Source organism: Sphaerodactylus townsendi, unplaced genomic scaffold (assembly GCF_021028975.2).
Source record: "Sphaerodactylus townsendi isolate TG3544 unplaced genomic scaffold, MPM_Stown_v2.3 scaffold_18, whole genome shotgun sequence".
Lineage (NCBI taxonomy): Eukaryota > Metazoa > Chordata > Lepidosauria > Squamata > Sphaerodactylidae > Sphaerodactylus > Sphaerodactylus townsendi.
Genome location: NW_025950341.1, coordinates 2197464 through 2223373, shown reverse-complemented (window position 1 = coordinate 2223373; position 25910 = coordinate 2197464). Strand labels below are relative to the sequence as shown.

At 44.1% G+C, this 25910-nt stretch overlaps 1 protein-coding gene across 1 annotated transcript in view; it reads right to left on the bottom strand.

The window, feature by feature from the left end:
* NIBAN1 (niban apoptosis regulator 1) overlaps positions 1-25613 on the bottom strand; it is a 71083-nt gene extending 45470 nt beyond the window's left edge. The window contains exon 1 of the mRNA XM_048482529.1: positions 25343-25613. Within this exon, the coding sequence (XP_048338486.1) occupies positions 25343-25397 (55 nt within the window). The 5' untranslated portion in view covers positions 25398-25613. The remainder of the gene's footprint in view (positions 1-25342) is intronic.
* Positions 25614-25910: the final 297 nt, after the last annotated feature.

The window sequence follows — 25910 nt, the reverse complement described above, 5'->3', positions numbered from 1 at the left end:
TTTTCAATAGATTTCCAAAAAAACTGCTAGTTAGGTGATTCAGTACTCTAAATCACACCAAAACTCTACATTGACTCACCCTTCCTTCCTTGTTGACTCACTAGGGCACCATGGAATGCAAGCTCTAATTTCTTCTGCATGCACTCCTCACTCCTTCATTTACTTGTACACATTAGATTGCAAACTCTCCAGACTTAGGAATGTCCCACACCAGTGAGAATCACTGCTATCACCCTAGGCAGAAAAGCCAAGCATCAGCTGCTATAGTTAGAGACCAGTCTTGCTTTCACAATGTTATGTGTGAATACTGTTTACCCAAATTGCTAAAAGTCAAACTTCCTTGTGTTTGTATTTTTTAAACAAATGGCAGAATCCTAGTCCCCCATTCCAAACATGGCCAAAACGGCAACAGATAGAAATGCAACAGGGAAGTCAGATGTTATCTGTAGCATTCACGGCCCCCTTGTTTAATTTGGGGTACAGAGCTGTTTCATTTTCTGCAATGCTAAAGTAGGAATTATTTATTCTTAGAGGATTCATAGGGGGTTGGGAATAATAAAGCTGATAACAACACTGTGGGGAGATGGTCAGCGGCAAAGCCTGTTACCTTGAAGTTAATATTTACAAAGAAAGAACTCTCCTAGCTGAATAGTTCTCCAGTGAATTAGACTGAATTCTGCCTTTGGTTTTTGTGGTCCTTAATGCTCTCACCTGCTGTGACCTGGGTGGCCCAGGTTAGCCCAATCACCTCAGATCTCAGAAGCTAAGCAGGGTCAGCCTTGGTTAGTACTCGTGGGGTGCGAGGGGAGGCCACAAATAACACCAGAGTCATTATGCAGAAAAAGGCAATAGCAAACCACCTCTGTTTGTCCTTGCCTTGAAAACCCTACTGGGTTACCATAAGTTGGTTGTGACTTTGCGGCACTTTACACACACAGCGCTCTAACCCAGTAGAGGCACATGTGCATTTTAAAAAGTCTGATACTGGGGAATCTGCCAGCAATTCTGCTTCTATGGCTACATTTCCCTTTTAGCAGATGAGGCCAAGAAGTAACATGATCTCCAGATGGATTCTTCCCACCTGAATTTCCCTAAAAGAATCAGACATGCAGAGTTCCTCCTTTCCACCATAATTCCTTATGTGTGCAGTCTTGGGCCATCTGCACTTCCTTGTCCAATGGAAGACAGATTGGTAGTCTGCTTGCCAAATAATGAGAATTGCACACAAAGGAGACACTTGTATAAATATAGCCCCAGAGTAATAACAATAGCAATCTCAGCTGGAGCAGAAGAAGAGGATAAACACCCGCAGAATTGACTCTGCAGTGACCCTTTCCTAAAGCATAGGGACTTGAGCCAGTGGAGTGACCCAAAGATTAACCCTTCCAAGAGACAAACAAACTAAGGCCTGAGTTTTGCATGTGTGTGTTGTCAGGGAACATTTGAACATGCAACTCCAACATCTGTGGCTTGCAGCAAGCCAGTGCGAGATGACAAATTGTTTCAACTGATTATACAGTTTCCATTTAAGAAGATTTGCGAAGGGGCCACAGCTCAGTAGCACAGCAAAAGCGCTCAAATATGAAATCAATTTCGCAGGCATCCTTAGGTAAAGGATTGCAGATAACAGGATAGGGAGAGCTAGCTCCTGCCAGATAAAGTGAACATAACTGCCCAGTCAGATAATAATTACAACATGTGCAATTATGTCTACTGGATCTACCAACAGTTATCAAACTGGTGAGAATTACTTTAAGGATATGAGATGCTGCCTCAATACAGGGTCAGGAGAGATGAGATTCATGGGTTAACAGCACATGGGACAGCAGAGTTAACCTATAGTCATTGATAGAAAAAGTGAGTTGTTAGATTATTGGTGCAACAGTGGCATTTCAAAATCCTTCTGCCATCCACAGCGACTTCCCCCACACCATTGCTTTAAAGAGGAGTGCTGTTCTCAGAAATGTACTTTCACCGCACAAAAGATAATGGCATCTGGCCACTTCGGCACGACTTAGATTTCCTTCCCCTTTTCACAGGGGCACACAGCTCCACAGTTCAGAGAAAGGGAGTGCTTGTGATTTCACTGCCACAGCAGTTTTTCTGAACAGTGGGACATGTGGTGTCCTCACACACACACACACACACAAAGGCAGGCTGCTCCACAATGAGTCACGTTAAGAAGATCTTTTGGGCCTCAAGAGGAATTACTAAATTGAACAATGTTGGAATATCATTTCCCCAAAAAAACAGCCATGACATGATGCCTTTATAAGATAGCTACAAAACTGTTTGCTTAAAAGTCCCACTTCACCTTCGACAGTCATGATGCGATAACTACAGCATCATGTGTGACTTGTGGGAGCAAATCAGCTACTGCATCTCAAAATACCACAGGAAAAAATGTGCATACTCTACACCAAAATAACTCAGGCACACAAATGCAAGAAAGTGGCCGAAGTTCACATATTCAGCAATGAGCCATCAAAAATGATAAGGAAATCAAGTGATATACAAGCATTTGTGAACCAGCCCATGCTTAATAAACCAAAATAAATTCCAAATCTTAAGCATATTTTTAAATGCCTGGAATTCTTTCAAATGAGGGGTCTCCAACAGGAAACTTGTGAGCTGATGTACATTAACTCATATATCCCAGAATATCCAGAAAAAAAGACTGCAAAAAGATCTGCTCTAGAATTTTTAAAACTTTTCTTTCACAGTTTTTTTTCCATGCTACTTTTGTTTCATGGGGTTTTTCTCTGTGCTTGATTTCTGATGTTCTTCCTAGGTTCAAACTAGATGTGACAGTTCCCCAGCTTTCATGTCATAGCCTCTTATTTTATAATTTATTGTATTCCCTCCAACCCGATCAATCCCTTGTTCCATCTGGAGACACGGCAGATGCCAGGAACTACATTCCCAAGCACCATAGGGGCTAATTCAGATAAGGAGCATTATGTGGGGGAAGGAGGGCTTCAGCCTCTTCTCCTCACTTTCCCCCCCAACTACAAATGGCCAAAGGATGTAGAGTTTGTCCTACAAGGCTGGTGAACTGTACGTGTATTGTCTCATCTACTTTGAATGTTAATCTAGGGCCCCTTTCGCACATGCAGAATAATGCACTTTCAATCCACTTTCAGTGCACTTTGCAGCTGTGCAGAATAGCAAAATCCACTCGCAAACAATTGTGAAAGTGGATTGAAAGTGCATGGTAACATGCTGAATTAACTCAAGATGTTTTTCACTGCTCAGAACTAGCTGTCATTGAAGAAAAGTTTGGTGACCCCTGTTTCAAGCTGATATTTGAGCCCACCCTTACAAGGACCTTTTCAACTCTCTCCTTATTAAAGTCAATTAATTTGGGATTATTATATTTTAATCCCATTTTTCCTTGAAGAAGCTCAGAATAGCGTAACTAACATCCTCTTACTATTTTCTCTTCACAATAACCTTAACTCAGTGAGATGATTTAGACTGAGAAATTGAGTGACTCAGTGAGCTTCATAGTCATGTGGAGATCTGAATCCAAATCTTCACAGTCCATGTCTGACATCTGATCTTCTATACCAGACTTACTCATTACATATTTTAGCTTCCTGTAGTAATTCTGGCTATCACACTTTCTGCAATCCTGAGGTAAACATGGTTTTAAAATCAGGACTTGAAATTCTGAGAACTGTACAGAAAGTCAGAAGTTGTCCATGCCTGTCCAGGAGCAATATTATGAAGACTGGAGGGGGAGGAAGGAAAAAGAGAAGAACATTTAATCTGCCAGGACCTTCAGTAGCAAACTAAATTGGATTGAAACTACCTGGAGAGGGCAATCAGGAATCCAAGATGATCTTGGCTGTATGAGCTCAGTGTATTTGAGTGACCACATATGTAAAACCTGTAACAGCCCAATCCAGGGCCGAGGGGAGGCTGGTACATTTGCTCAACCCACTGGTGTAAGTCAGGGGCGTACCTAGGCAAACTGGAGCCCTGGGCAAAACCTGAGTTTGATGCCCCCCACCCCCCACAGGCGGCCAACCTCTCCCACGGTAACCAAACAATGATTTTTTTCCACCAGGTTGTTTCAAAGTCACCATCACATTATAGACCATGCCCCAACTTACAAATCTGAACACAGCAGAAATATTTTTTGAAAACATTTTCAAAATGCTTTCGAAAGGTTTTATTACTTCTATGAAAACATTTTATGGTGTTGTACCCTATCCCCCCAATTGGGGAAAACAGCATCACTTTCAATGTTATTTAAACAGGGGACCCCAGATTCTTCCTTTAAGGTGGATTTAAAAGGAAAATCTGGGCTCCGTAGTTTAAACAAGTGATGCTGGAATCCACCCCCAAACAGCATTATTTTCAATGGTGTTTAAACTAGGGAGCCCAGATTCTCCTTGTAAATCCACCTTAAAGGGAGAATCTGGGGTCCCCAGTTTAAACAACATTGAAAGTGATGCTCTGTTTGGGGTGGATTCTCCCCCACCCTGAAACAGCATCACTTTCAATGTTTAAACCGGGGACCTCAGATTCTCCCTTTAAATCTATGCCGAAGGGGATGGATTTAATAACAACAACAACAACAACAACAACCACCTTTATTAGGCAGTGAGAGAATAAAAGAAAGAAAGAAAACAAGCATTGGCAGGAAGGGGGTGGATTTAAAAAGAGAATCTGAGGAAATTTAGGGGGTGCCTGCTGTCAGGGGTGCAATTATTAAGATAGCAGCACCAAAATTTCAGAGTATCTTCGTGAGACCCTACTGATGATACCACCCAGGTTTGGTGAAGTTTGGTTCAGGGGGTCCAATGTTATGGACCCTCAAAGGTGTAGCCCTCATCTCCTATTAGCTCCCATTGGAAACAATGGAGGATGGGGGCACTCCCTTTGGGAGTCCATAACTTTGGACTCCCTAAACCAAACCTCACCAAACCTGGGTGGTATCATCAGGAGAGTCTTCTGAAGAATCCCTGAAATTTTGGTGCTGCTAGCCTAAAAACCGCGCCCCCTGCAGGCCAAAATGGAAAAAATACTAATAATACAAAAAATCCCACAAACAAACCTACGCCCCCCCACAAGGCTGCGCCCAGGGCAACTGCCCACTTTGCCCAATGGGAGGAACGCCTCTGGTGTAAGTGGCACTTATGCCAGTGGGGAGGGCTAACAGGGAGGTGGGCAGACCCTGTGGAGCTCCACAGCACCCTATCCGGAAGCAGGATCAGACCCCAGAGCTGTGCTAACCTAAATCTGGCCATTGGTGCAGCTGGGGGCAGGTTACGGGCTTTCCCAGGGGTGGAGCTGACTTTAGTTGGTTTCGGCTGGGCTTGAGGCCTGGGAATGCCCCAGTGCAAGAGCCAGACTTGTGTCACACAAAAGGTTGGCTTAAGTCTGTTTCATACTACGGGGGATTCTCCGGTGTCTGTAGACTTTCTCCTTTTTGCAGCCTTTCCATGCCACTTAGATCCCCTCTGAAGGCAGTACAGCAGTACGGCAGCAGCACTGTCCATAGCCACAGCAGCCCTCTAAATTGGACTGTAAATATCACACTGCAGATATTTCATAGCAAACCACATTGACATTTGGACTAAATACAGATATCTAATAGCCTATACTTTCTATCTGACTCCATAGAAGGGGAAAACATTTTGAAAGTATTTGGACTCCCACTGGGTAGGGGATCTTAAGTCTATAAGATGCTACTGAACTTAAATATATCCATACAAATGAGGTGGGTTGACTATATATCAAGTCAATGACTGTACAATGAATTATGTGACTTGCATGTGAGAATGACATACCGGTAAAACTTTTGGTGTTTTCTTATATCAAAAGCAAATATCCCTTTTCAATGGAGTCACGTCCCATGTTCAGCTTTCAGACACGAAGATTACAGTAATCAAGAGAAACCACCAGGCTAAACTCCAAATCTTTAGAACTAGATGTCAGTAACTGAAGACTTCCTCATATGAGAGTCATATGAAAAATAATCTTGTGTTGAAACCCGCCCCAAGACCTTTGAGTATCGGGTGGGCTAAAAATACATGCAAATAAATGATATTTTTTTTGTCCTCAGAAAAATATTTTTAAAATATATTGTCTATGACCACAGAAGAATTTAATTAGAGCTTGCTTTTTCAATTTATAGTTCCAAAATTCTAGATATTTCTTTGGTATTACAAAAAGTACTACAGGGAAAATATTTCTAGCCATAATGATATAGCTTTAGACTTTTAGTTTTCCACAGTTACTGTAACAGGAAAACCATTTTAGCCCAACAGCTGGAAAATTGTATTCTAGACAAGAAATTGTATTGGTTTTACATACGTCTCCAGTCTCATCTTTCTAAGTAAATTAAAAATGTTAATCACAGACTGACCCTGAAATTACAAATCTGGATTTCACATCCTTAAACCTAGAAAGGCTTCAGCCAAAATTTCTTAAGGAGCAAATATCTGGATCCAGGTCAATATTTTGTATACATTTTAATAGAAATGGGAGCCAAATTACAGAGATCAATGAGTCTGAAACTGAAAATACCAGTTAAGGATGTCAGGACAATTTAAGGCACAGCCAGAATATTGTTATTCCTCCCCGAGCGATCCCCACCTATTACTTATGGTGCAAAGTATTGGAATGTATCGTATTGTGATGTATCAAAATGTGATATGATTGCTTTTATTTGTTACATGTTCCAATGTTGTGAGCCGCCATGAGCCCATTGATGGGGAAGGGCGCTCCTTCCAGCCATCAGGCCCTGCGGGACCTTGGACAGTTCCGCAGTGCCTGTAAAACAGAGATGTTCCACTGGGCTTTGGGGGAAGGACAGTCGCTGATTGCCTCCCACATCATTCTCCCATATACCATTATCATTGGCTGCCATGTGCTGTGCCTGGTCCTCTCCCAGGGGGATAGGAGGTTTCTTTCAGTTTGCCATCTAATGTTAGTTTTTTCCCCCTGTTTTTGTTGAGGCTATATTTAACTGAGTCTGTTGTAATTATTGGATTGTGATTTCAATTGTTTATTTTTATCCTCTGTACACCGCCCAGAGCCCTTCGGGGATAGGCGGTTTAACAAGTTGATAAAATAAATAAATAAACAAATAAGTTATACCCAAAGGACTGCAGTGTATTCTGTGAGATTTCTCTGAGCAATGTCCCCCTGTATGGTTACTAACTACATTTGGAATTCTCATTTTCCAAGGCAAATTGGAGAAGATGGTGGCAATTATCACTACCCAATTTCAACAAAGCAGATCAATAATGGCAAGTTAAAGCATAGTACTCTTTCCTTTCCTTTATTCTCAAGCTCCTTTAATCTAAAAAATCTTGGCCAGTAGTTAAGGAGCTTTTATTTCTTTCAGGAAAATACAACAGAGAGATATTTAGTCACTGCTGGCATGGTCCTTGACTCTCTTTCCACCAACAAGTAGAGGACTATATCATGAGTGGATGGGCCCAGCTTATACATCCTTTCTTCCAAAACTGTTTCTCAGCAGTCATTTTCTTTTTAGCAGAATTATGTTTAACATGGGAAACTTTCACTGGCTTCTGCTAACACAATGGCATTTGACATTTCTCTTACCAAAAAAAATGACACATAAATCTTTTTTTACCACTTGCTTGAAACATCTGGTTCAGTGATACACTTTTTGTGGCTCATCTACGTGACCAATTAACATCAGTTTCGCATCAGGTTGAGAAGGAATGACTATTAAAATCAATTAAGGCTGCAGTGTCTTCTGGTTTCAACTTGTAGTGCCATTACTTGGTTCCTGAGGACCAGGCTGAACATTATCAAGGAGTGTTTTACCCTTTCGTTGGCAGAAAATTCTCTGTAGAAAACGTCCCACTCTGGACCCACCCAAGGGTAAGTTGGAATATGGAAGAAACAGGCTTCAGGAATATTTGCAAGGGGAAATCGGTGTCTGTGGGAAAGTTAAGCCACATCCCCCCCCCCCCCCACTTGCACTCGATTCTCTCTGAAAATGCTCCTCCACTCCAATCCCCCCTTATCCCGGCAAACATAAGATTGCGGCCATGCATTTGTTAAAACACTGCTTGATTAAATTGGTGCTGTCAGGCTTCAGAGGAGTCTGGCCAGAGTCCAAAATTGTTGCAGCCTCCTGCATCCCCTTCTGGCAAGGCTTGACCCAGAAGAGCCTCAGAGCAGAGGAAGGAGGGGGTCTCTGAAAGTTTCTCCCACTTCTGCCAGCTTCTTTCTCCTGAATTTTTGGGACAAGTCTGGCCCTTCCTCCCTGGCTCTCCAAGGAACCTCCTTTTAAAGGGCTCCCTGTAGGAGGGACACATCCACTCCCCAATGCCTCAGGGATGGGTCATATTGGACTAACAGGCTTTCCCGATCAATGGGCTGCCTACTAGGATCTCTCCACTCTGCTTGACAGCAGCTTTCTTGCCTGTGTGGCACCCTGCAGCCCTTGCCAGGTCGATTGTCAGCTAGATGTCTGCCCACCCCCTCCGACCTCCAGGTAGACAACCTATTTGTTACTGTGCTGTCTCTGCCATGCCCCCCACCTGCTCCAGCAGGATTGCCACTTCCTCTCCCAGCTTGCACAGTGCCTCCATCACCACTAGTCTGAGTGGCTGAGGTTCCCGCTTGCCGGCTCTACCAGCAAAGCTTGAAGAATACACTGTCAAACAGCACTAAGTACATGACTGGAGAAAGACACATTACAAGTTGTCTACCTGGCTGCATTGTGGCCAATACTGGAGAAGGAGGAGGAGGAGGAGGAGGAGGAGAAGGTGGTGGTAATAGAGGAGGAGGAGTTTGGATCTATATCCCACCTTTCTCTCCTGTAAGGAGACTCAAGGTGACGTAGAAGCTCCTTTCCCTCTCCCCACAACAGACACCTTGAGAGGTAGGTGGGGCTGAGAAAGTTCCGAAGAACTGTGACTAGCCCAAGGTCACCCAGCCGGAATGTAGGAGTGCGGAAACACATCTGGTTCACCAGATAAACCTCTGCCACTCAGGTGGAGGAGTGGGGGATCAAACCCAGTTCTCCAGATTAGAATCCACCTGCTCTTAACCACTACACCACGCTGGCTCTCAGGTACAAATAACTGGGTTCATGGACTTTAAAATGCTTTGCACCCTATTAACTGTTGAATGTCCAGCCCTTAAAGAATGCCCCCCACTTCAATTCAGCACATTTTGTTCATTAAGCAAACATTTGCTACAGCTGGTTCTTACAAGAAAACAGAATATTTCAGTTGACCACATTTCCTGTTGCTAAAACACAAGACATACAAAAAGGGGAGAGGAAGGGGGAGGTAAATGTTTAATACCTCTTGCTTAGACTGCAAACTTCTGCTCAAGTAACTGCATCACGTTTTTACTCATGCAGACATTTTTGGCCTGTTTGTTTACAATCAGAAACCTGCATGTATCCAAGCCCAAACTGGAAGATGAATCATGCTCAGTTTAGTACAAAACATTGTTGACCAACTTTGTTACTTCCCCAACAACCAGGAAACCAGTAACACACACCAAACAAAATGTATACTCACAGGTTCAAATACTTGTTTTAGACCCAATGCCAAACCCTGGTTTGTCATTATAAAAATAAGTGTGTGAGGGGGATGTCATAGGCTCCCACGCTTTGTCACACAGATCTTGATAACTGTAGATTTCAGATTTCCCAGCAAATCATAGCTTGATATTACATCTGAATTACAAAGTTCTCTTACCTTCAAGCCAGGATTCCAAACTAGGGCTAGTGACAACTGGAATTTTACTCTGCAGAGAAGATAATTAGTGGTTCCAATTAAGAAGAGGCTATTATTTTTGGTGTAAAAAAGCAGGAGCATTTAATTATCAAGCGTCAGAGGGAGGGAGGGAGTTATACAAAGATTCCTAGCAACCATGGTCCCCCCAGATCCTTGTACAACACTTTAACCACTACTGCAGGCTAGCTGTCAGCAATGGTACCTAATGTATTGGTTGTGATTTATCCTGTTAAGTGATACCCTTAAAAATAAAAAAAATGTAAAAATAAAACAGTAGCCTCTAAGGGTGACTCCTTACCTTATGGACATGCTGGTGTTGATTGATATTCCATAGCTAACATAACATGGGAATGACAAACACATACATTTAAACACCCATGTACAAGCATCAGCAAGCCAAAGTATCTGCATGGTTAAGAATGCCCATCTGTTATGTACTTTCCACTTGACTACTGAGGGAAATCCCAGGATGCAAGAAACATGAATGTATGGAACATGTAGAGTTGCCAGGTCCCTCCTACCAATAGGCAGGAGCTAGGGCTGTGCAATAAAAAAATGTATCAGTAAAATCTGGATTTGTATCTCATAAACCTGATTTTTTTCAAGAATTCCAGGTATTTCTGAACCCTCATATTAGAACATCCAGAATTCCTGAAAAAATCTGGGTCCATCGGACCCTAATACGAATTTCCTCCCATCTCCCCTTCCCCTCACAAACCTAAACTCCGGTGGAAAGGGCAGCTGCCTCCAAGGCCCACGTGGAACCTGAAGGGAGCAAAAGTGGAACTCTGCCCCTGCCTCGTGAAAGCCTTCGACAAAACATTTAACGGGACATTTCCACAGAATGCATTGAACCTCAGGATATTAGCTGAAGCAGACAAACATGCTCCCTGGACCTCAATATAATTATAATGCAATAGTCATGGTCAGCATGTATCATTTGCAGAATTCAGGTCCCATTCTTATAAGTAGATAAAGCTCAGTGCATACAATTGAGAGCTGTGTGAGCATATTCAGATGAAAACATGAAGTTTCAGCATGTGAGGGCCATCCCATTCACTAGAAGAGGTGGGACAGCTATGCATGTGCACATTTTATTGCAACTTCTTGGGAAACCTGGTGACAACAGCCCTAAGTATCAGGAGAAAGATGAGATATAAACTATTTAAATAAACAAACATTCCACAGATTGAACTGCAGCTGAGAGAATTCCATATCTATGCTGTAGCCCCACTGCTTACAGCAAACCAGTGCACTAGGGATATTTTCCAAGAATGTGTAGCTAAGTGATTCCACAAGATCTTTGGCAAATGTGGATGTAATTGTGGCAATATACTGATGGGATTTACGTCAGAGGTCAACATCCTTAGGTAGCTTTCTGCCATCCTATTCAGTTTTAATTAAGGCAAGGCAATAGCTTTGCTTTGGTTTCACTTGCAAGGAAATCTCGTTTTCAAGAACTAAATGCAAGGGTGAGAGAAAAAATTCACAATCTAGTGCTAACTTCTCAACTTGAGTTTTGCATGCCGCGTATCTGATGCATCACTATAACAGTCTTAATGCCACCTGGTGCTGCCTCAATACAGCCTGATAACTCAAGAAGAATTCCAGAGCTAGAATAAAGCAAGTTAAAATGTTGAGGCTAGGACCAAGCCTACTAAGCAAGCTGGAACCATGCATATGCTGGCTAATCTGCTTCAGTAGTAGATTTAAAGGCTTTGGACTCACTGTGAATATCAGGAGCCGTCTGTACTGGTCTGGAAGACAAACAGTACCTTCTGCCTGCAACTGACTTCAAGGGGCTTAACTCACCGTATAGGCTTACTTCTGCAATTAACTCATGGATTTAGTGTGAATCCAGACACAGCAATTCCCAGGTCCCGCCAAGCTCTAACATGGGGTTGAGTTAGATTGAAAAGATGACTTCCGGCCATTTCAGTGGACAACAGGATGCCAAGAAAAGATAAAGAAATTTAGCAATCCCTGGTCTAAATGGCAAACACTGCCATCTTGCCATGTGATGACTGGTACGTTTTAAAGGAAAAGCAGCAGCTTGTGGTGTGTAGCTTGTGGGGGTTACATGTGGGCCTGTGGGGGGGCTGAGGGACAGTGAGGCTGAGCAGAGGGCTGCTGCAGGGTTAAGGTGGGCTTGCTAGTTGGCTGCTTCGCAAAGCAAAATGTATTTTTAAAGGAAAAGTAACAGCACTCTCCTCACTGTTGTTTTGAATTTGAAATGGACCTAATACCAAGAAAGAGGTGTGCGTGTGCATATGGGGCGGGGGGGACACTTGGGATGTGGCCTGGAAGCCAAGTGGGTGGCAGCCTAAACAAGTTTGGGACAACCTGGCCCCCATAAAACATGTAGCAAAAATTAGCAGAAATATGTCTTGCAAATCCTAATAGACATTTGCACACACACCCCCTGTATAATCTGCATTGTATGGAGCCAAGGATGGTCCAGGCTACCCCAATCTCATCAGATCTCAGAAGCTAAGCAGGATCAGCCTTAGTAATACTTGGATGGGAGACCACCAAGGAAGTCCAGGGCTGCTACACAGAGGTAGGCAATGGCAAAACACCTCTGCATGTCTCTTGCCTTGAAAACCCAACAGGTTGCCACAAGTCAGCTGCCACTTGATAGCAAAAATAGTAGAGCCAGGGCATTCAACCTTATAACTCAGTGTTGTCTACTATGACCAACGGCAGTACTCAAGACAAAAGGCCTTTCCTAGCAGCTGCTACTTGAGATTCTACCACAAGGGATGCGTGGAAAGAACACGGTTCTTCTTTTTGTTGTTTTTAACTTCAGTATTAGATGTCTCATGCTACAAGGACTCTACTCCATTCTTTGGAAGTCATTTAGAGCTAACTTCTAAACTTGTTTTCCCAGGGATTCAAACATTTAATTAATTTTGACCTGTAACTTTAGTACACTGTTGTACCACTCTAAATCGTTCTTCTGCTTGTTTGGTGTTACATCCATTAAATATTATGAGCACACCTAATCAAGTCTATGTTTAATAAAGCACAATGCAGGAACTGTATGACCATTTTGACATTAATCTCTTCCTTTAGACCCTATAACTCAACTTTGCATTCCTCTTGTGTGCTGCCATGCCATAAATTAACTGCTGTATTCTGCTCATGAATACAGAGGAGAATTGTGATTCGGTAATCCCCTACTTTCAAATTTGATTCAAAACCCACTCTACTGAAAATTATCCATACAGGGTCTGAGGTTATAAGCAAACAGTGCCATCCTAACAGAGCTGCATGCTTCTAAACCCACTGACTTCAATTAATTTAGAAGAGTGTGACTCTCTTCAAGATTACACTGTAGATGTCTTTTTTAAAAACACAGTGGACAAGTTTTAATCCTTCCACTACAAGAAGGATTCTATGGTTCAAATTCAACAAAGGAAGGTAATAAAGAATAAAACTAACCAATTTGTGTTAACATCCGTACAAAACTTTTTCTAAGAAACAAATTTGGGTACAAACCTCAAACAGTGATTTGGAAACTGTCTCCAAAGTAACAGGCTATTGCTTCTCACCTACCTAAACATTTTATGTGGTACTGCAATTTAAGGTTATGTGGTTTCAAGTGCTTAACCCACAGCGAAGTGCAGGCCCATCGAACAGGCTGCTGCAGAAAGGATATACTTCCAAATGTAAATGTGATAACATCAAAAGTGCTGTGCTTCTCTTTAGAAATCAGATTCAACAAGTTACCCAGTTGTAGAATAAGGGGTATGCACACAGTATTACTCATTAGCAAAATACCCATCATCACAATGGTAGAGATGGGAGTGGAGGAAAGGGGTGTTTTATGTTACAAAAGTCCCATTAGATGCTCAGAGTCATCTCTGTATTCTGCAGTATAGATATACCAACATTTCAACTCCCTGAGGTTCTCAGAAAAAGAGATATGTGAAGGGAAAGGTGTGAAGGGAGATGATACTAAGGCATCTGCTCCAATTGCACTGTTTCAGTTTCCACAGTGGCTCAGTCATAGAAGGTCCCAGGTTTAATATTTGGTTAAAAGGATGTGGAAATCCCCTGCCTGAATCGCTGGAGATCCGCTGCCAGTCAAAGCAGAAAATATCAACCTTGGTAGACCTAAGGTCTGACTCAGTAGGAGGCCGTTTCTGGTGTTCATCTGAGTGGTAACCAATCACTTAAACTGGAAAAAGGATTGCATCCAGGAACATGGTTGGGATGAAGGCAAAACAGGCACCCTGACCCTAGTGATTTCAGTGAACTCAGCCGCTGACATTTGAATTTGGCTGCCCCTGCACCCCCACTCCAACCACATACAGGTTTGGCAGCAGCCTAGGGGGGGAAATATCCTGTCGCTTTAGGAAAAACTTAATAGGACATTATTTACCAGGTGATTTTATTTACCATCTGCCCATCTCTACACAGCAAATATCTGTTAAAGGAACAGGACATCTTTGGCCAGGCCTATTAGCAACCATGTCCACAAAGGTTTGTCCTGGGATCTTGGATACACCAAGAATGCGAGGGACTCTCAAGAGCTGACTTTTAGAAATAAAATATCTGCAATATATCACTAGTTCATATACCATTTTGAGAGCCAGTCTAGAGTAGTGGTTAGAGCTGAGAGCCCCCAAATTTTTGCACCCACAGGCAGCTTTGGAATTGTGGCACAAGGTGACGGATGCATCCACAAAATGCCTGCAGCAGGAGGTGAAGTCAACCATGAAATGGCTGCCACAGGAGGCAGCGCCAACCAGGGAGTGAGGTTATGCATAACTCTAATAGTAACTCTTCAAAATTTCTGGCAAAACCTTTGTTTAACAGGATACCTTTCAAAAGGAAAATATGGTTTAAAATATTTACTTACACACAGCTTACCTGCCGACAGTGAAGATTCTTATGCTCTATGTTACAGTGTCTGACTAGGATCTGAGAGACCCAAGCTTGAATCCCCACTCTGCCATGGAAATTTGCTTCATGACATCTGCTTAATCTACCTCAAAGGATTGTTGTGAGGGTAAAATGGAGAAAAAGGGAACGTTGTAAAACATTTTGGGTCCCCACTGGGGAGAAAAATGGGGTTTAAATAAAGTAAACCAACAAATGTTATAGGGTAAGCAGGAACCCCATGCTCTCAAGGTCTTCAAATATGTATGTATGTATGTATGTATGTATGTATGTATGTATGTATGTATGTATGTATGTATGTATGTATGTATGTATGTATGTATGCATGCATGTATAAAAGTCTCACAGGACAAAGGAGGAAGGAAACAATAAGGTTTGCACAAGTACTGTGTGTCAATGCAATTGCACGAACAATTTGGCAATATTCTGGAACTGAGCCCAGGATGAGGAAGTTTTTGTGGAAACAGGGTTTTGACATAAAGATAAAACCCCTCCTCCCCTTTATGGAAGTTCAAAAGCAAGCAGCTAGGTAGAAAAGACTGGACTCTAAGCAAGGGCTTAGTAGAGTACAAGCAAGAGTCTTAGACAAAGGATTAGCAAAATCGTTTGGTGGGGGAGACTGTGGAAAAGTGCAGAAAAGCAGGAGTTTCAGATAGGATGCAAAAGGAAAAATAGTTTGCACTAACATATTTGCAGCCCTAAGTCATGCTGCCCTTTCCTCTTCTTTTGGTTTTACATATGTATAATAGGTGTTGAAATATCTAAGGCCCAATATCTATGAGATACTTCTGTCGTCTGCCCTGTCTGAAAGCCAAGGTGCTCAGGAAAGATTCTTTATTAAAAGTCTGCAGTTTTCACAGAGAGTTGAAAGAGTATAGCCAGGATAGAACAAGAAAAAGCAAAATATTTAAAGAAGTCTTGAGCTGCAAACCTTTGCTTAAGGAAAGTTAAGGAGAATTCACATCAGTAATGTTTTTCACTTCTTGACAAAACTTTATGTTAGGGCTTATTACACGTTACACGTTACACAAAATTATATGCTTGCGTTTTTTTAAAGAGCTGAGTCCAGGTTCCCTGCCCCAGCCTTTCCCATGTGTAAAACTTGCTGGGGAAGCTGTTTATTTCCACATTTTTGCTGCTCTATGTGAAATGTTCTGTGCACGTAGAGCTGCAAAAATGGGGAGGGGTAAGACTGCTTCCAGTACTGTTTGGCAATGGAAAGGAGGAGGAGTGAAAAAGGAGCACTTTCTCCCCAACAGTGGCAATCTGAGCTCATCTGGGCTCTCTTATTTTTTTAAAAGCCATTCCCTGCAGCTGCTGTGTGGCTGAGGGAACCTGGACCAGATTCTCTGAAAATATGAATGTGTTGCAGAATGTTCCTAGGGGTTTCCTGTGCTTGCATAAAAAGTTGATGAATAAAGTTTGTTTTCCCTGGCAATCCCACGCATGTGTCGATTTTTCCTTTTTTGTTTTTGTTTTAAGGGAGGTGTCTTTGTAGCTATAACAACACCATCTAACACTAGCAGCCTTCGGAGGGCATGTCTACGGTCAAAAGCAACGGGTAGACCTGGCCTCTGCAGAGGCCAAGAGCGCCCATTTCTTCTTAATGGGAGGTAGATCTGCCCTCTGAACAGCTGTAATTCTTAGATGGTGTTGTCAAATTTACAAAGACAAAATAACAACACATGCACGGGATCACTAGAAGAACAAACTTGATTTATCGACTTTTAATAGGGAAATGGCCATCAAATGAGCTACAAGCAGAGCAAGCTCCTGGGAACATTTCGTAACTAGCAGTGGCAGGATGGAGGCTCCTAAGCAGACACAAAATGGTGGGTGCTAGAAAAAGGATAGCAAGACCTCTAAGGTGGGGCGGGGGGGGGGAGTTGAGGCAAGTTTTGCTGATAGTCATTTGATGCACTATACATGCTTTGTTTTCAAACTACCATGCTTATTAGTGCACAGAATTATGCTTTTGATGACGTGTGTGCTTAAAATTGATTCTTTAATGCTCACAGACATTGTCACCTGCTGAAACACAGTACTTTCATTTCTGCTGCATCAAGACTGACCGCACTTAGATCTTTCGATGGAATATATCCTGTATAACCGCTTCAGCTTGGGAACTATCAGCATATAAAAGTGGTGCGGGTGTTAAAATCCGGCTGGGTATTTGATTCCCGCATAAAGTAGGGAACATTTCCTTTTGACATTTTAAAGCAAAAAGCCCCAGTCTTGTCTGAGAAGTTGATAATTAGCACTCTTTTCCGCTCTGGTAGAGGGTCCAAAAGCCTCCAGGGGCTCATCGGAATAATCTTGTAATCCACAGTTCTGTTCCACAAGGACCAACAGTGCCCATGGGCTGCTAATCAAATAAACATTTGACCTATGGTCTATCAAACCTTAATAAAGTAAAGCAAAGTTCAAAAGTAAGTTTTGAAGTTTAAACATAGGTCTACAAAAAAAATTTGAGATCTCTGCTCTATGTAGCCAGGGTTGAATTATAGTTAGGAGGGAAACCCATTTTAGATCTCCCATATGTATTTTTATTATTAAAATTACAGCAGCTGCTGAGGGATGCCAGCTTCCATCAGGGCCATGAGCTGTGGCAAAACATCAGTTCATCATTTCTTCAGAAAAAGTCAGCACTCCAAGCTACTATTAACTCTAGTCAAGGCTAGCCTGATCTATCTCAGCAGCGGGTTAGATGGAAGAAGGAAGTCCAGGGTAGTTACTGAGAGGCAAACAAACAAACTGAGAGACAACAGCAAACAAACTCTGAGTCCCTTGCACTGAAAACCCTACAGGGTTGCCTAAAGCTGGCTGTGACTTCAGCATTTTCCAAAAAGGCATATATAATATAGGTCTGTCTTTTTGTTCTGTTTTGCAGGGCAAACAGTCTATTGTAAAATTGGAATAGGGGCTGTCCATGGTCTGATCATATAACATAAACTCTCACACAAACTATGCATCAACCTGTAACTTAACAGATCCGATGCTCATGTGAATTAATATATTAGTGGACCATACCCCTGCCTTAATAGTGTTCATTCAGAATTAAGTCCCACTGATTCCAGTTGCGAAACCTTTGCACATATTTAAGAGCAAATTCCACTGAATTTGTAAATGAACTTCTGAGCAAACAAGCTGGAGATGAAGCAGCTAGTTCTTTTTAAAAGGCTGGCTACCTTTCCCCATAAAATGACAGCACTTGGGATTACCTGAAATACCTGATTTTAGAAACTGCAGGCTTTTGTTTATGAAGCAGAGTTCACAGTCATGGCTAGATCAAAGTAATGACCATTTTCTTCAACCGGTTCGACAAGGATCAGCTCAGTAATCCGGCCAGCATGAAGTAATGTAAAGACTTTACTTCAGGGCAAGATAACCATCCAATTGCATTATCTTGATCTCATTTTGTGCAACTTTCCACCCACCCCCCTCCAACTTGGTCATTTTATCCCTCTGAAAATTTATCTTCTCCTACCCCTGCATAGAACTTCCATAACAGTTTATCAAGAGTAATCTGGAGATTCTTGTCTCTTTAAAGTCTCTACAGCTTCCACAGGAGTGTATGCCATAGACAGTTAACAGGACCAGCAGGGCAATTTCAAAGCATCAGATGTCATCTCTGCATAACAACCCAGCAGCCCTGATTATAATAGAAGTTTAGAAAGATATCTTAATACTTGTTGGCTACATGCATTACTTCACTACTAACAACTTTATTTATTGCCCAAGTTTCACTGATGTTATCATTTATTCACTTCATTCATTGTCACCTTTCTTAATGTGATTCAAGATAGACTACTAAACTATTTTAAAATATGCGATAAAGACCAGTAAAATATTTAACAAGTAGTTACATTGAACCAGTGGCGTTCCTGCCTAGGGACAGGGGGTACCCTATGTCCCCGGGCGCCCCCCATTTGGTCACGTGGGGGGGGGCGCCACCATTTCAGGGTCGTTTGTGTGATTTTTAATTTTTTTAGTGTTTTTTACGCTTTGGCCTGCAGGGGGCGCATTTTTAAGGCTAGCAACACCAAATTTTCAGGGTACCATCCAGAGACTGTCCTGATGATACCACCCAGGTTTGGTGATGTTTGGTTCAGGGGAAGCAAAGTTATGGACCCCCAAAGAGGGTGCCCCCATCCCCATTGTTTTCAATGGGAGCTAACAGGAGATGGGGGCTACCCATTTGAGGAACCATAACTTTGGTCCCCCTGAACCTAACTTCACCAAACCTGGGTGGCATCATAAGAATAGTTACCAGATGATACCCTGAAATTTTGGTGTCACTAGCTTTAAAAATACACCCCTTACAGGCCAAGAAAGTTGCCCAAGATTCTTTGTTTTGCAGTGACTTTGCTCCATTGTAGCCAATGGGGAATTTCTGAGTGTATTGCACATTTTGAAGATAGAGGCACCAGACTTTCAAGGTGGCTCAGGGAGGCCCTCCTGGTAATAGCATCCAGGCATAGTATCTTTTGCTTCTGAGGGTCCAATTTTAGGTTTCAAAGGTTATTTTTCCCTGCTCCTTCATTACGACGTTTCAGGGCTGAGGTTCTCTCAGAACTCTCTCAGCCCCCCCCCCCCCACCTGCAGCAAAAGCTCACCAAGCTTGGATGCTATTACCCAAGACCTGGTGGCGCCTCCTTGAAAGTCTGGTGCCTCTATCTTCAAAAATGTGTGGTCAGTGCTTACACACTCAGAATCTGCCAGGCTCTTCAGCAAGTTCTGTGGTGGGAAAATTACTTTTACCACCATAGACTTCAATGGGCTTTCTGTTATGCCCAGATGGCTCTGGTGGTAGAGGTTTCAATGGGAGGCACTGTGGCAGGGGGCTTGCTCTGGGTGGGGGCATTTTGCAGGGCTGCTGGTGTGAGTCTCCTGAAAGGAACCAACCAAATTTGCTAAAATGCTGTGGGCACCAAGTTGAAGGTGAACCTGATGCCCACAGCATTCGGCCATCCCAGGCAAACTTTAGTGCCCCCACCCAGAGCAAGACCACTACCACATTGCCTCCTGTTGAAAACCTCTACCACAGCGCCAGCTGGGCATAACAGAGTTCCATTGAGTCTATGGTGGGAAAAATAATGTTTCCCACCATAGAACATGCTGAAGAGAGAGATTCTGGGAATTTCTGAGTGTGTAAGACTGACCACACATTTTTGAAGATAGAGGCACCAGACTTTCAAGGTGGCTCTAAGAGGTTTGGGTAATAGCATCCAAGCTTGGTGAGCTTTGCTTCTGGGAGTGGGGGGGAAGCAGTTGAGAGAGTTCTGAGAACTCAGCCCGCTAAGGCTTCATGGGCAGGAGCATGGAAACAAAATAAGCCTTTGGGGCCCATAAAATTGAACCCTCAGAAGCAAAGGTCTCTTTGCCCTGGATGCTATTACCAGGAGGCTTCCTGAGCCACCATGAAAGTATGATGCCTCTATCTTCAGAAACGTGCAGCCTGCCTACACACTCAGAAATTCCCCATTGGCTACAATGGAGCAAAGTCACTGCAAAACAAAGAATCTTGGGCAACTTTCTTGGGGTGCCTGTAAGGGGTGTATTTTTAAAGCTAGTGACACCAAAATTTCAGGGTATCATCTGGTAACTATTCTTATGATGCCATCCAGGTTTGGTGAAGTTAGGTTCAGCGGGACCAAAGTTATGGTTCCTCAAATGGGTAGCCCCCATCTCCTGTTAGCTCCCATTGAAAACAATGGGGATGGGGGCATTCCATTTGGGCGTCCATAACTTTGCTTCCCCTGAACCAAACATCACCAAACTTGGATGGTATCATCAGGGCAGTCTCTGGATGATGCCCTGAAATCATGGTGCTGTTAGCTTTAAAAATGCCCTCCCTGCAGGCCGAAAAACACCAAAAATACCCCCCCCCCCAAGCCCAAATACCTTGCATTCACATTTGTTCATATTTGGGCAGGACATAATTGGATACTTTTTGTCCAAATGTGCCCAGATTCCGGCTGAATCTGGTATTTGTTTCATCTAAATCTCCAACCCTCAAAAGTGATGTTGTTTCAGGGTGGGGGAGAATCCACCCCAAAACAGCATCACTTTCAATTTTGTCTTAACTGGGGACCCCAGATTCTCCCTTTAAGGTGGATTTAAAAGAAGAATCTGAGCTCCCTAGTTTAAACACCATTGAAAGTGATGCTGTTTGGGGGTGGATTCCACTGGAGGTGTTTTGTGAGAGATGATGCTGACATTTGTTTGGTAAATGTTTTGCTGGGGGTGGTTTGTGAGAGATTTACATGCTTAATACCCACTTGCACTGGCTTGGAGTTGTTTCTCAGGCTAACAACCTACCTCATAGGGTTGTTGTGATTAGGAAATTAGGAAAAGAGTTGGTGGGGAGAGAGCCATGTATGTTTTGCTGGGAGTGGGAGGTGTTTTGTGAGCTGGTGCAAAAAATAATTGTTTGTTCATGGTGAGGGAGGGTGGCCGCCCATTCGCTGGGGCGGGGGGGCGCCAAACTCAGGTTTTGTCCCCGGGCTCCAGTTTGCCTAGGTTCGCCCCTGCATTGAACTGGTTTATACTATTAGAGAATAATCTTACCCATAATAAAATGCAAGAGGTGGAATGTCCTGACAGTGAACCCTCCTCATTTGGTGGGGGACATTCAGTGGTGGGATCCAAACGTTTTAGTAACAGGTTCCCATGGTGGTGGGATTCAAACTGTGGCGTAACGCCAACGGGGCTGGGCGGGGCACAACGGAGGTGTGGCCGGGCATTCTGGGGCGGGGCATTCCTGGGTGGGGCTGTGGCAAGGACGCAGCCACTGCGCTGGTCCTTGGGCAGGAAACGAATGCACGCAGGCGCAGGCTGCCACGCACACCGGTGCACCTCCTGCTAGACTGCTTCAAGTTCTGCGCGCTACTACTGAGAGGAGGGGCGTAACTGAGGCAAAAATCACTTGGCAAAATCACCAATTAGTAACCCCCTCTCGGCACACACAAATAATTAGTAACCTACTCTCGGGAACCTGTGAGAACCTGCTGGATCCCACCTCTGGGGACATTTCATCCCTTCCCTAGAGCAGCAGAGCCTTGGCACCACTGTTCTGGGGCTGCAGAAGCCCTCCCGCCTCCCCCTCCCAGCCTGTGGATCACCTGCTCTGTGAACCCAGCAAACTTCTCCCATCCACCCCAAGCAAACCCCTCCTGCCCACCCCCAACACCAAGGCCTGGTAAACCCCTCCCCCACCCCAAGCATCTCAATTCCACCCTCCCCTTACCCTAAGCCTCACCTTCTAACCCTCCCCCATCCCTATCCTCACCTTTCCACCATCCAACCCCAAGATTTACCTTTCCACACTCTCAGCACCCCACACCTCACTTTGCCACCCTTCCCCCACCCCAAGACATTCCTTTCCACCCTCCCCCTAGCCTACCTTCCCTCCTACCCCAAACCACACCTCTCCATCCTGTTCAGAACAATGGGACTGGAAAATGTTTATCAGTGACCAGGTCGTGCCCTGCAAGTGTATGCTAACTGGACACATATCATCAGTGCTAATAATTATGCTGAACCCCCACCCCACCCAACCCGTACTCTTTCCTACAGACTACAGAATGGAACACTTCCTGCAAGCAGATGTCCTTGCAAATATTGCCCCAGAGTGTCATTTGAAACAGGTCTTTTTTCCCCTTATTTATATGGCTTGTTCCTGATTTTGCTGGTTTTTCTGGATGTGGGAAGGAGTGTACACTGTAAATAGAAGCGCAGGAAGGACAGTGAAGAATGTAAAACAAGAATTTGTGTAAGTTATCAAGAGCCCTCTGTTTGCAAGCAGCATATCTCTGCTCAGGACTGGATGTATTTTATAATTTTATTCCAGACAAACACAATGCAGAATGGGGCACTGGGTCTAAAGCAAGTTTCCTGTAAATCACAGCTTCCATTCTTATTTTTTTTAATTTCCTCATCCTTCTGACTGCTAAAATGTACCTGAAAATGAAATCTCAAAAACCAGAGAGACTGCTACTTTCCATGGGCAGATTTTGATGCCTTGTTTTAGCTGTTTATATCCCACTTTTCTCTCTAACAGGGGCCCAAAATAGCTTATAACATTGTTCTCCTCTATTCCACTTTATCCTCACAATAACCCTGTGAGGTAGATTAGGCAAAGAGTAAGTGACTGGCCCAAGGTCACCCAGCAAACTTCCAGGGCAGAGTGCAGATTTGAACTGGAGACTCCAAGATCCTCGTTTAACCTGTACACCACACTGGTTCCAGCCACAACACCCCACTTGCATAACTCTTGGTTTCTTGACTGCTAGCAGAAGAGGTACAAATTATGACAAAACTCTGCAAAACTCTGTGAAATAAGCAATTGTGAAAATCTGCCACATTTAAACAGGCAGAAGAAATCAGTTGCTTTTCTTTCAGAATATGGATTGCTGTGGGGCTGTTCTGTTTGTTTTTTAAAAGAAAAGCGACTTGCAGCCCAGACCTAACACAAGAAGACGACACAGTTTTAATAGAGGGAAGCTGATTGACTCACTCATGAAGGATGAAAAGCATCTACACTGCACAAAGGTTACAGATCCATTCAGGAGACACCCTGGCACACCAGACTGACCTGGTGGGTGGATATTAAAATCCTGTCAGAGTCTCATGTAGTACATTTCTTTGACTCTTACAAGAGATACCACTTCCGGTCTCTTTTCCCCTCTTCCTTTGTAATATTTAACTAAAACACGATAATGATAACAGCACTGTGCTGTGCATAGTCTTGCTGTGACTTCACAACACTGGCTCTCAGCTAATATAGCCTCTTGCAAGTTCATCTTCACAACTCTGGCACACTATATCCCACTTCCAAAAATTAGACAAGCACAGGGCTTTTCTCAGCAGTAGGAGCAGTTTTATGGGATACCCTGCGCCCACAAAGGCCAACCTAGCACACCATCTGGCCTCTTTTTTAAACACCAGTTAGAGGACACCTGTTTGCTAGCAAATTGCGTTTATTACACTGCATGGGTGCCCGCTTCATGTTATTTGAACTGGTTTCATGGATGCTTTCCTGTGTGCGTTTAACAATGTCCAAGTTGTTGCCAGAGTCTGTTCATGGACTAGAATGGCAACAAGTAAAATAAATTATTTTTCAAATAGGATTTTTTAAAATGTCTTTCAAGATGTTTAATGCAGCACTGGAAGAGTGGGACAAGATGAAGCAACAGCCAGATCTAGTCACTCAAGGAGACAAGAAAAAACAACTCCTTCCCAGAGAATTTGAATTAGCAGGCAAGCACTATATCCACCACCAAAGGTCAGAATTTGCTGCTGACCTCTTGGATCTCCCTGAAGCCACCACAATTCCTTTCCATCTTGGAAATTGGCTAGTCAGTAGCATCTCTTTTCCCATTCTCCCGAGCGGTCCTTTCTCCCTAGAGCACACTTCAAGTTTCAGGGTAAAGTTCCCTCCACCCTCCCAGCTAAATCAAAGTCCACGTAAACTTTTTAATGCAGCTGGAATAAATTGTTGGCCCTTGTTATAACAGAAACAACTGGTTGCCTCGGCTGAATGGCTGGCTTTATTAATTGCTGCCTCGCGATGTGTAACCCATGACATCGTGAAGTGAAACAGTAGACCAAGATACCTAAATGACTTAACCTGTTCCACTTCATGATCATTTATTCGCCATTTATGGTCTTGCCACGAATTGGCAAAGACCATTCTTTTTGTTTTTTCATAACTAATGGTCGGTTTATTGTTTGTACAATACTGTGCAAATCGTTTTCGGACAAGGCTTCAGCCCAATCTGCGCAGTTGAAGCAAAGCAGCGTCATCGGCATATAACAAGAGGGGCACCACCACTTTCAAACCCACCCAGCCTTGGACTACTAGTCCATCAACTTCCAACAGGAAGGGCAACAGATCAATGAGAAACAGATTGAATAAAGTGGGCGCCAAGGGGCAATTCTGCTTCACACCTTTGCTAACTCTTATTTTGTCAGCAAGCAAACCCGTTTGTGTGCACTAGACCTGACAGCTGGCGCAAGTATAAAGGTTCTGAATTGGTCCCAGGTAGCTTCGGAGTTCATGTACAGGATCGCGTTCGTCTGTTTCCGCGGTTTGCGTATCCTTTAACACCAAACAGCCCTGCAAGCCCGATCCTCAGCCCATTTTTTCGGAGTCCCATTGAGTTCAATCGCGCTTATTCTCAAGAATCTTCGCATCTCAACTAGGAACGGCGTGCGGTGAGGATCGCGCGTAAAAGAGTGCAAAGCAGCTAAATGGACTGTGGAGCGGGCGTGGGAGCCTGAACTGGCATTTAAAAAACACACACGCAGAACTCTTTCATTCGGTTTAAGAAACGTATGCGGATTCTTAAGAAACTCAGGTCGGATGCCCCCCCCCCCCCGAAAAAGCAACGCAAGCACTATAATGCTTTGCAAACCTATCCTCAAAGTGCAACCGAGGCCAAACGTTCCTTAAAACTTGAAAATAAACATTTGCAAAACTTTTCACACACTGTATGTCAACTCTAGCAAGCCCCGCCGCGCGTGGAAGGAAACGTTTGGAAAACTGCACGCCGACATCCCGCCAGCAGCGCCCCCTCCAGCAGCCCGCCAAGCCCCGGCGCTTGGAGGAAAGCCTTCGCAAAGCTCCCCTCCGCGATGCGCGGCCGCTTCGTGGAAATCGCCTCCCAGCGCGAGCCTGCAGGTACCTCGGATGTAGGTGCACTTGCTCTCGTCCAGCAAACTGGAGCCTGAGCCGCCCATGGCGCAGGTGGTCCGGGCGACGACCGAGGCAGCAGCTCAGCTGCAGAAAGGCGCGGCGGGGTTGCGTCTCGTCTCCTTTCCTCGGGGAGCTGCCGGTTCCTCCTTGCCACACAAGGAACCCCGCGTGCTTCTCTCTCCGGCAGCCCTGGAGCAAAACTTCCTCCACCCCCCAAGGACGCCGCCTTCAGAGGCGGCTCCCTCCTTCGCCCTGGCAGAGGGTGAGTGAAGCAGGCGGGAAAGTCCTCGGCTGCAACTGCGAGAGACCAGCCCCTCGCCTCCCCTTAGAAGGCAAAACCTTTTACCCACTTCTTCGAGGGAGGAGGGTGCCTGACGCCCCGTGGGGTTTGTGATCTGGGGAGGGGCTTTCCTGGCTCTTTACATGCCTCCCTGCCCTGCCCTGCCCAGCCCAGCCCAGCCCAGCCCACACCTTTTGTCTTCCGCCTTGGCAGTTCAGAGGACAACTCAGCTTCACCTCCACCTCAGAAACGGAAAAGAGGAGCTGGCTTTTGTACC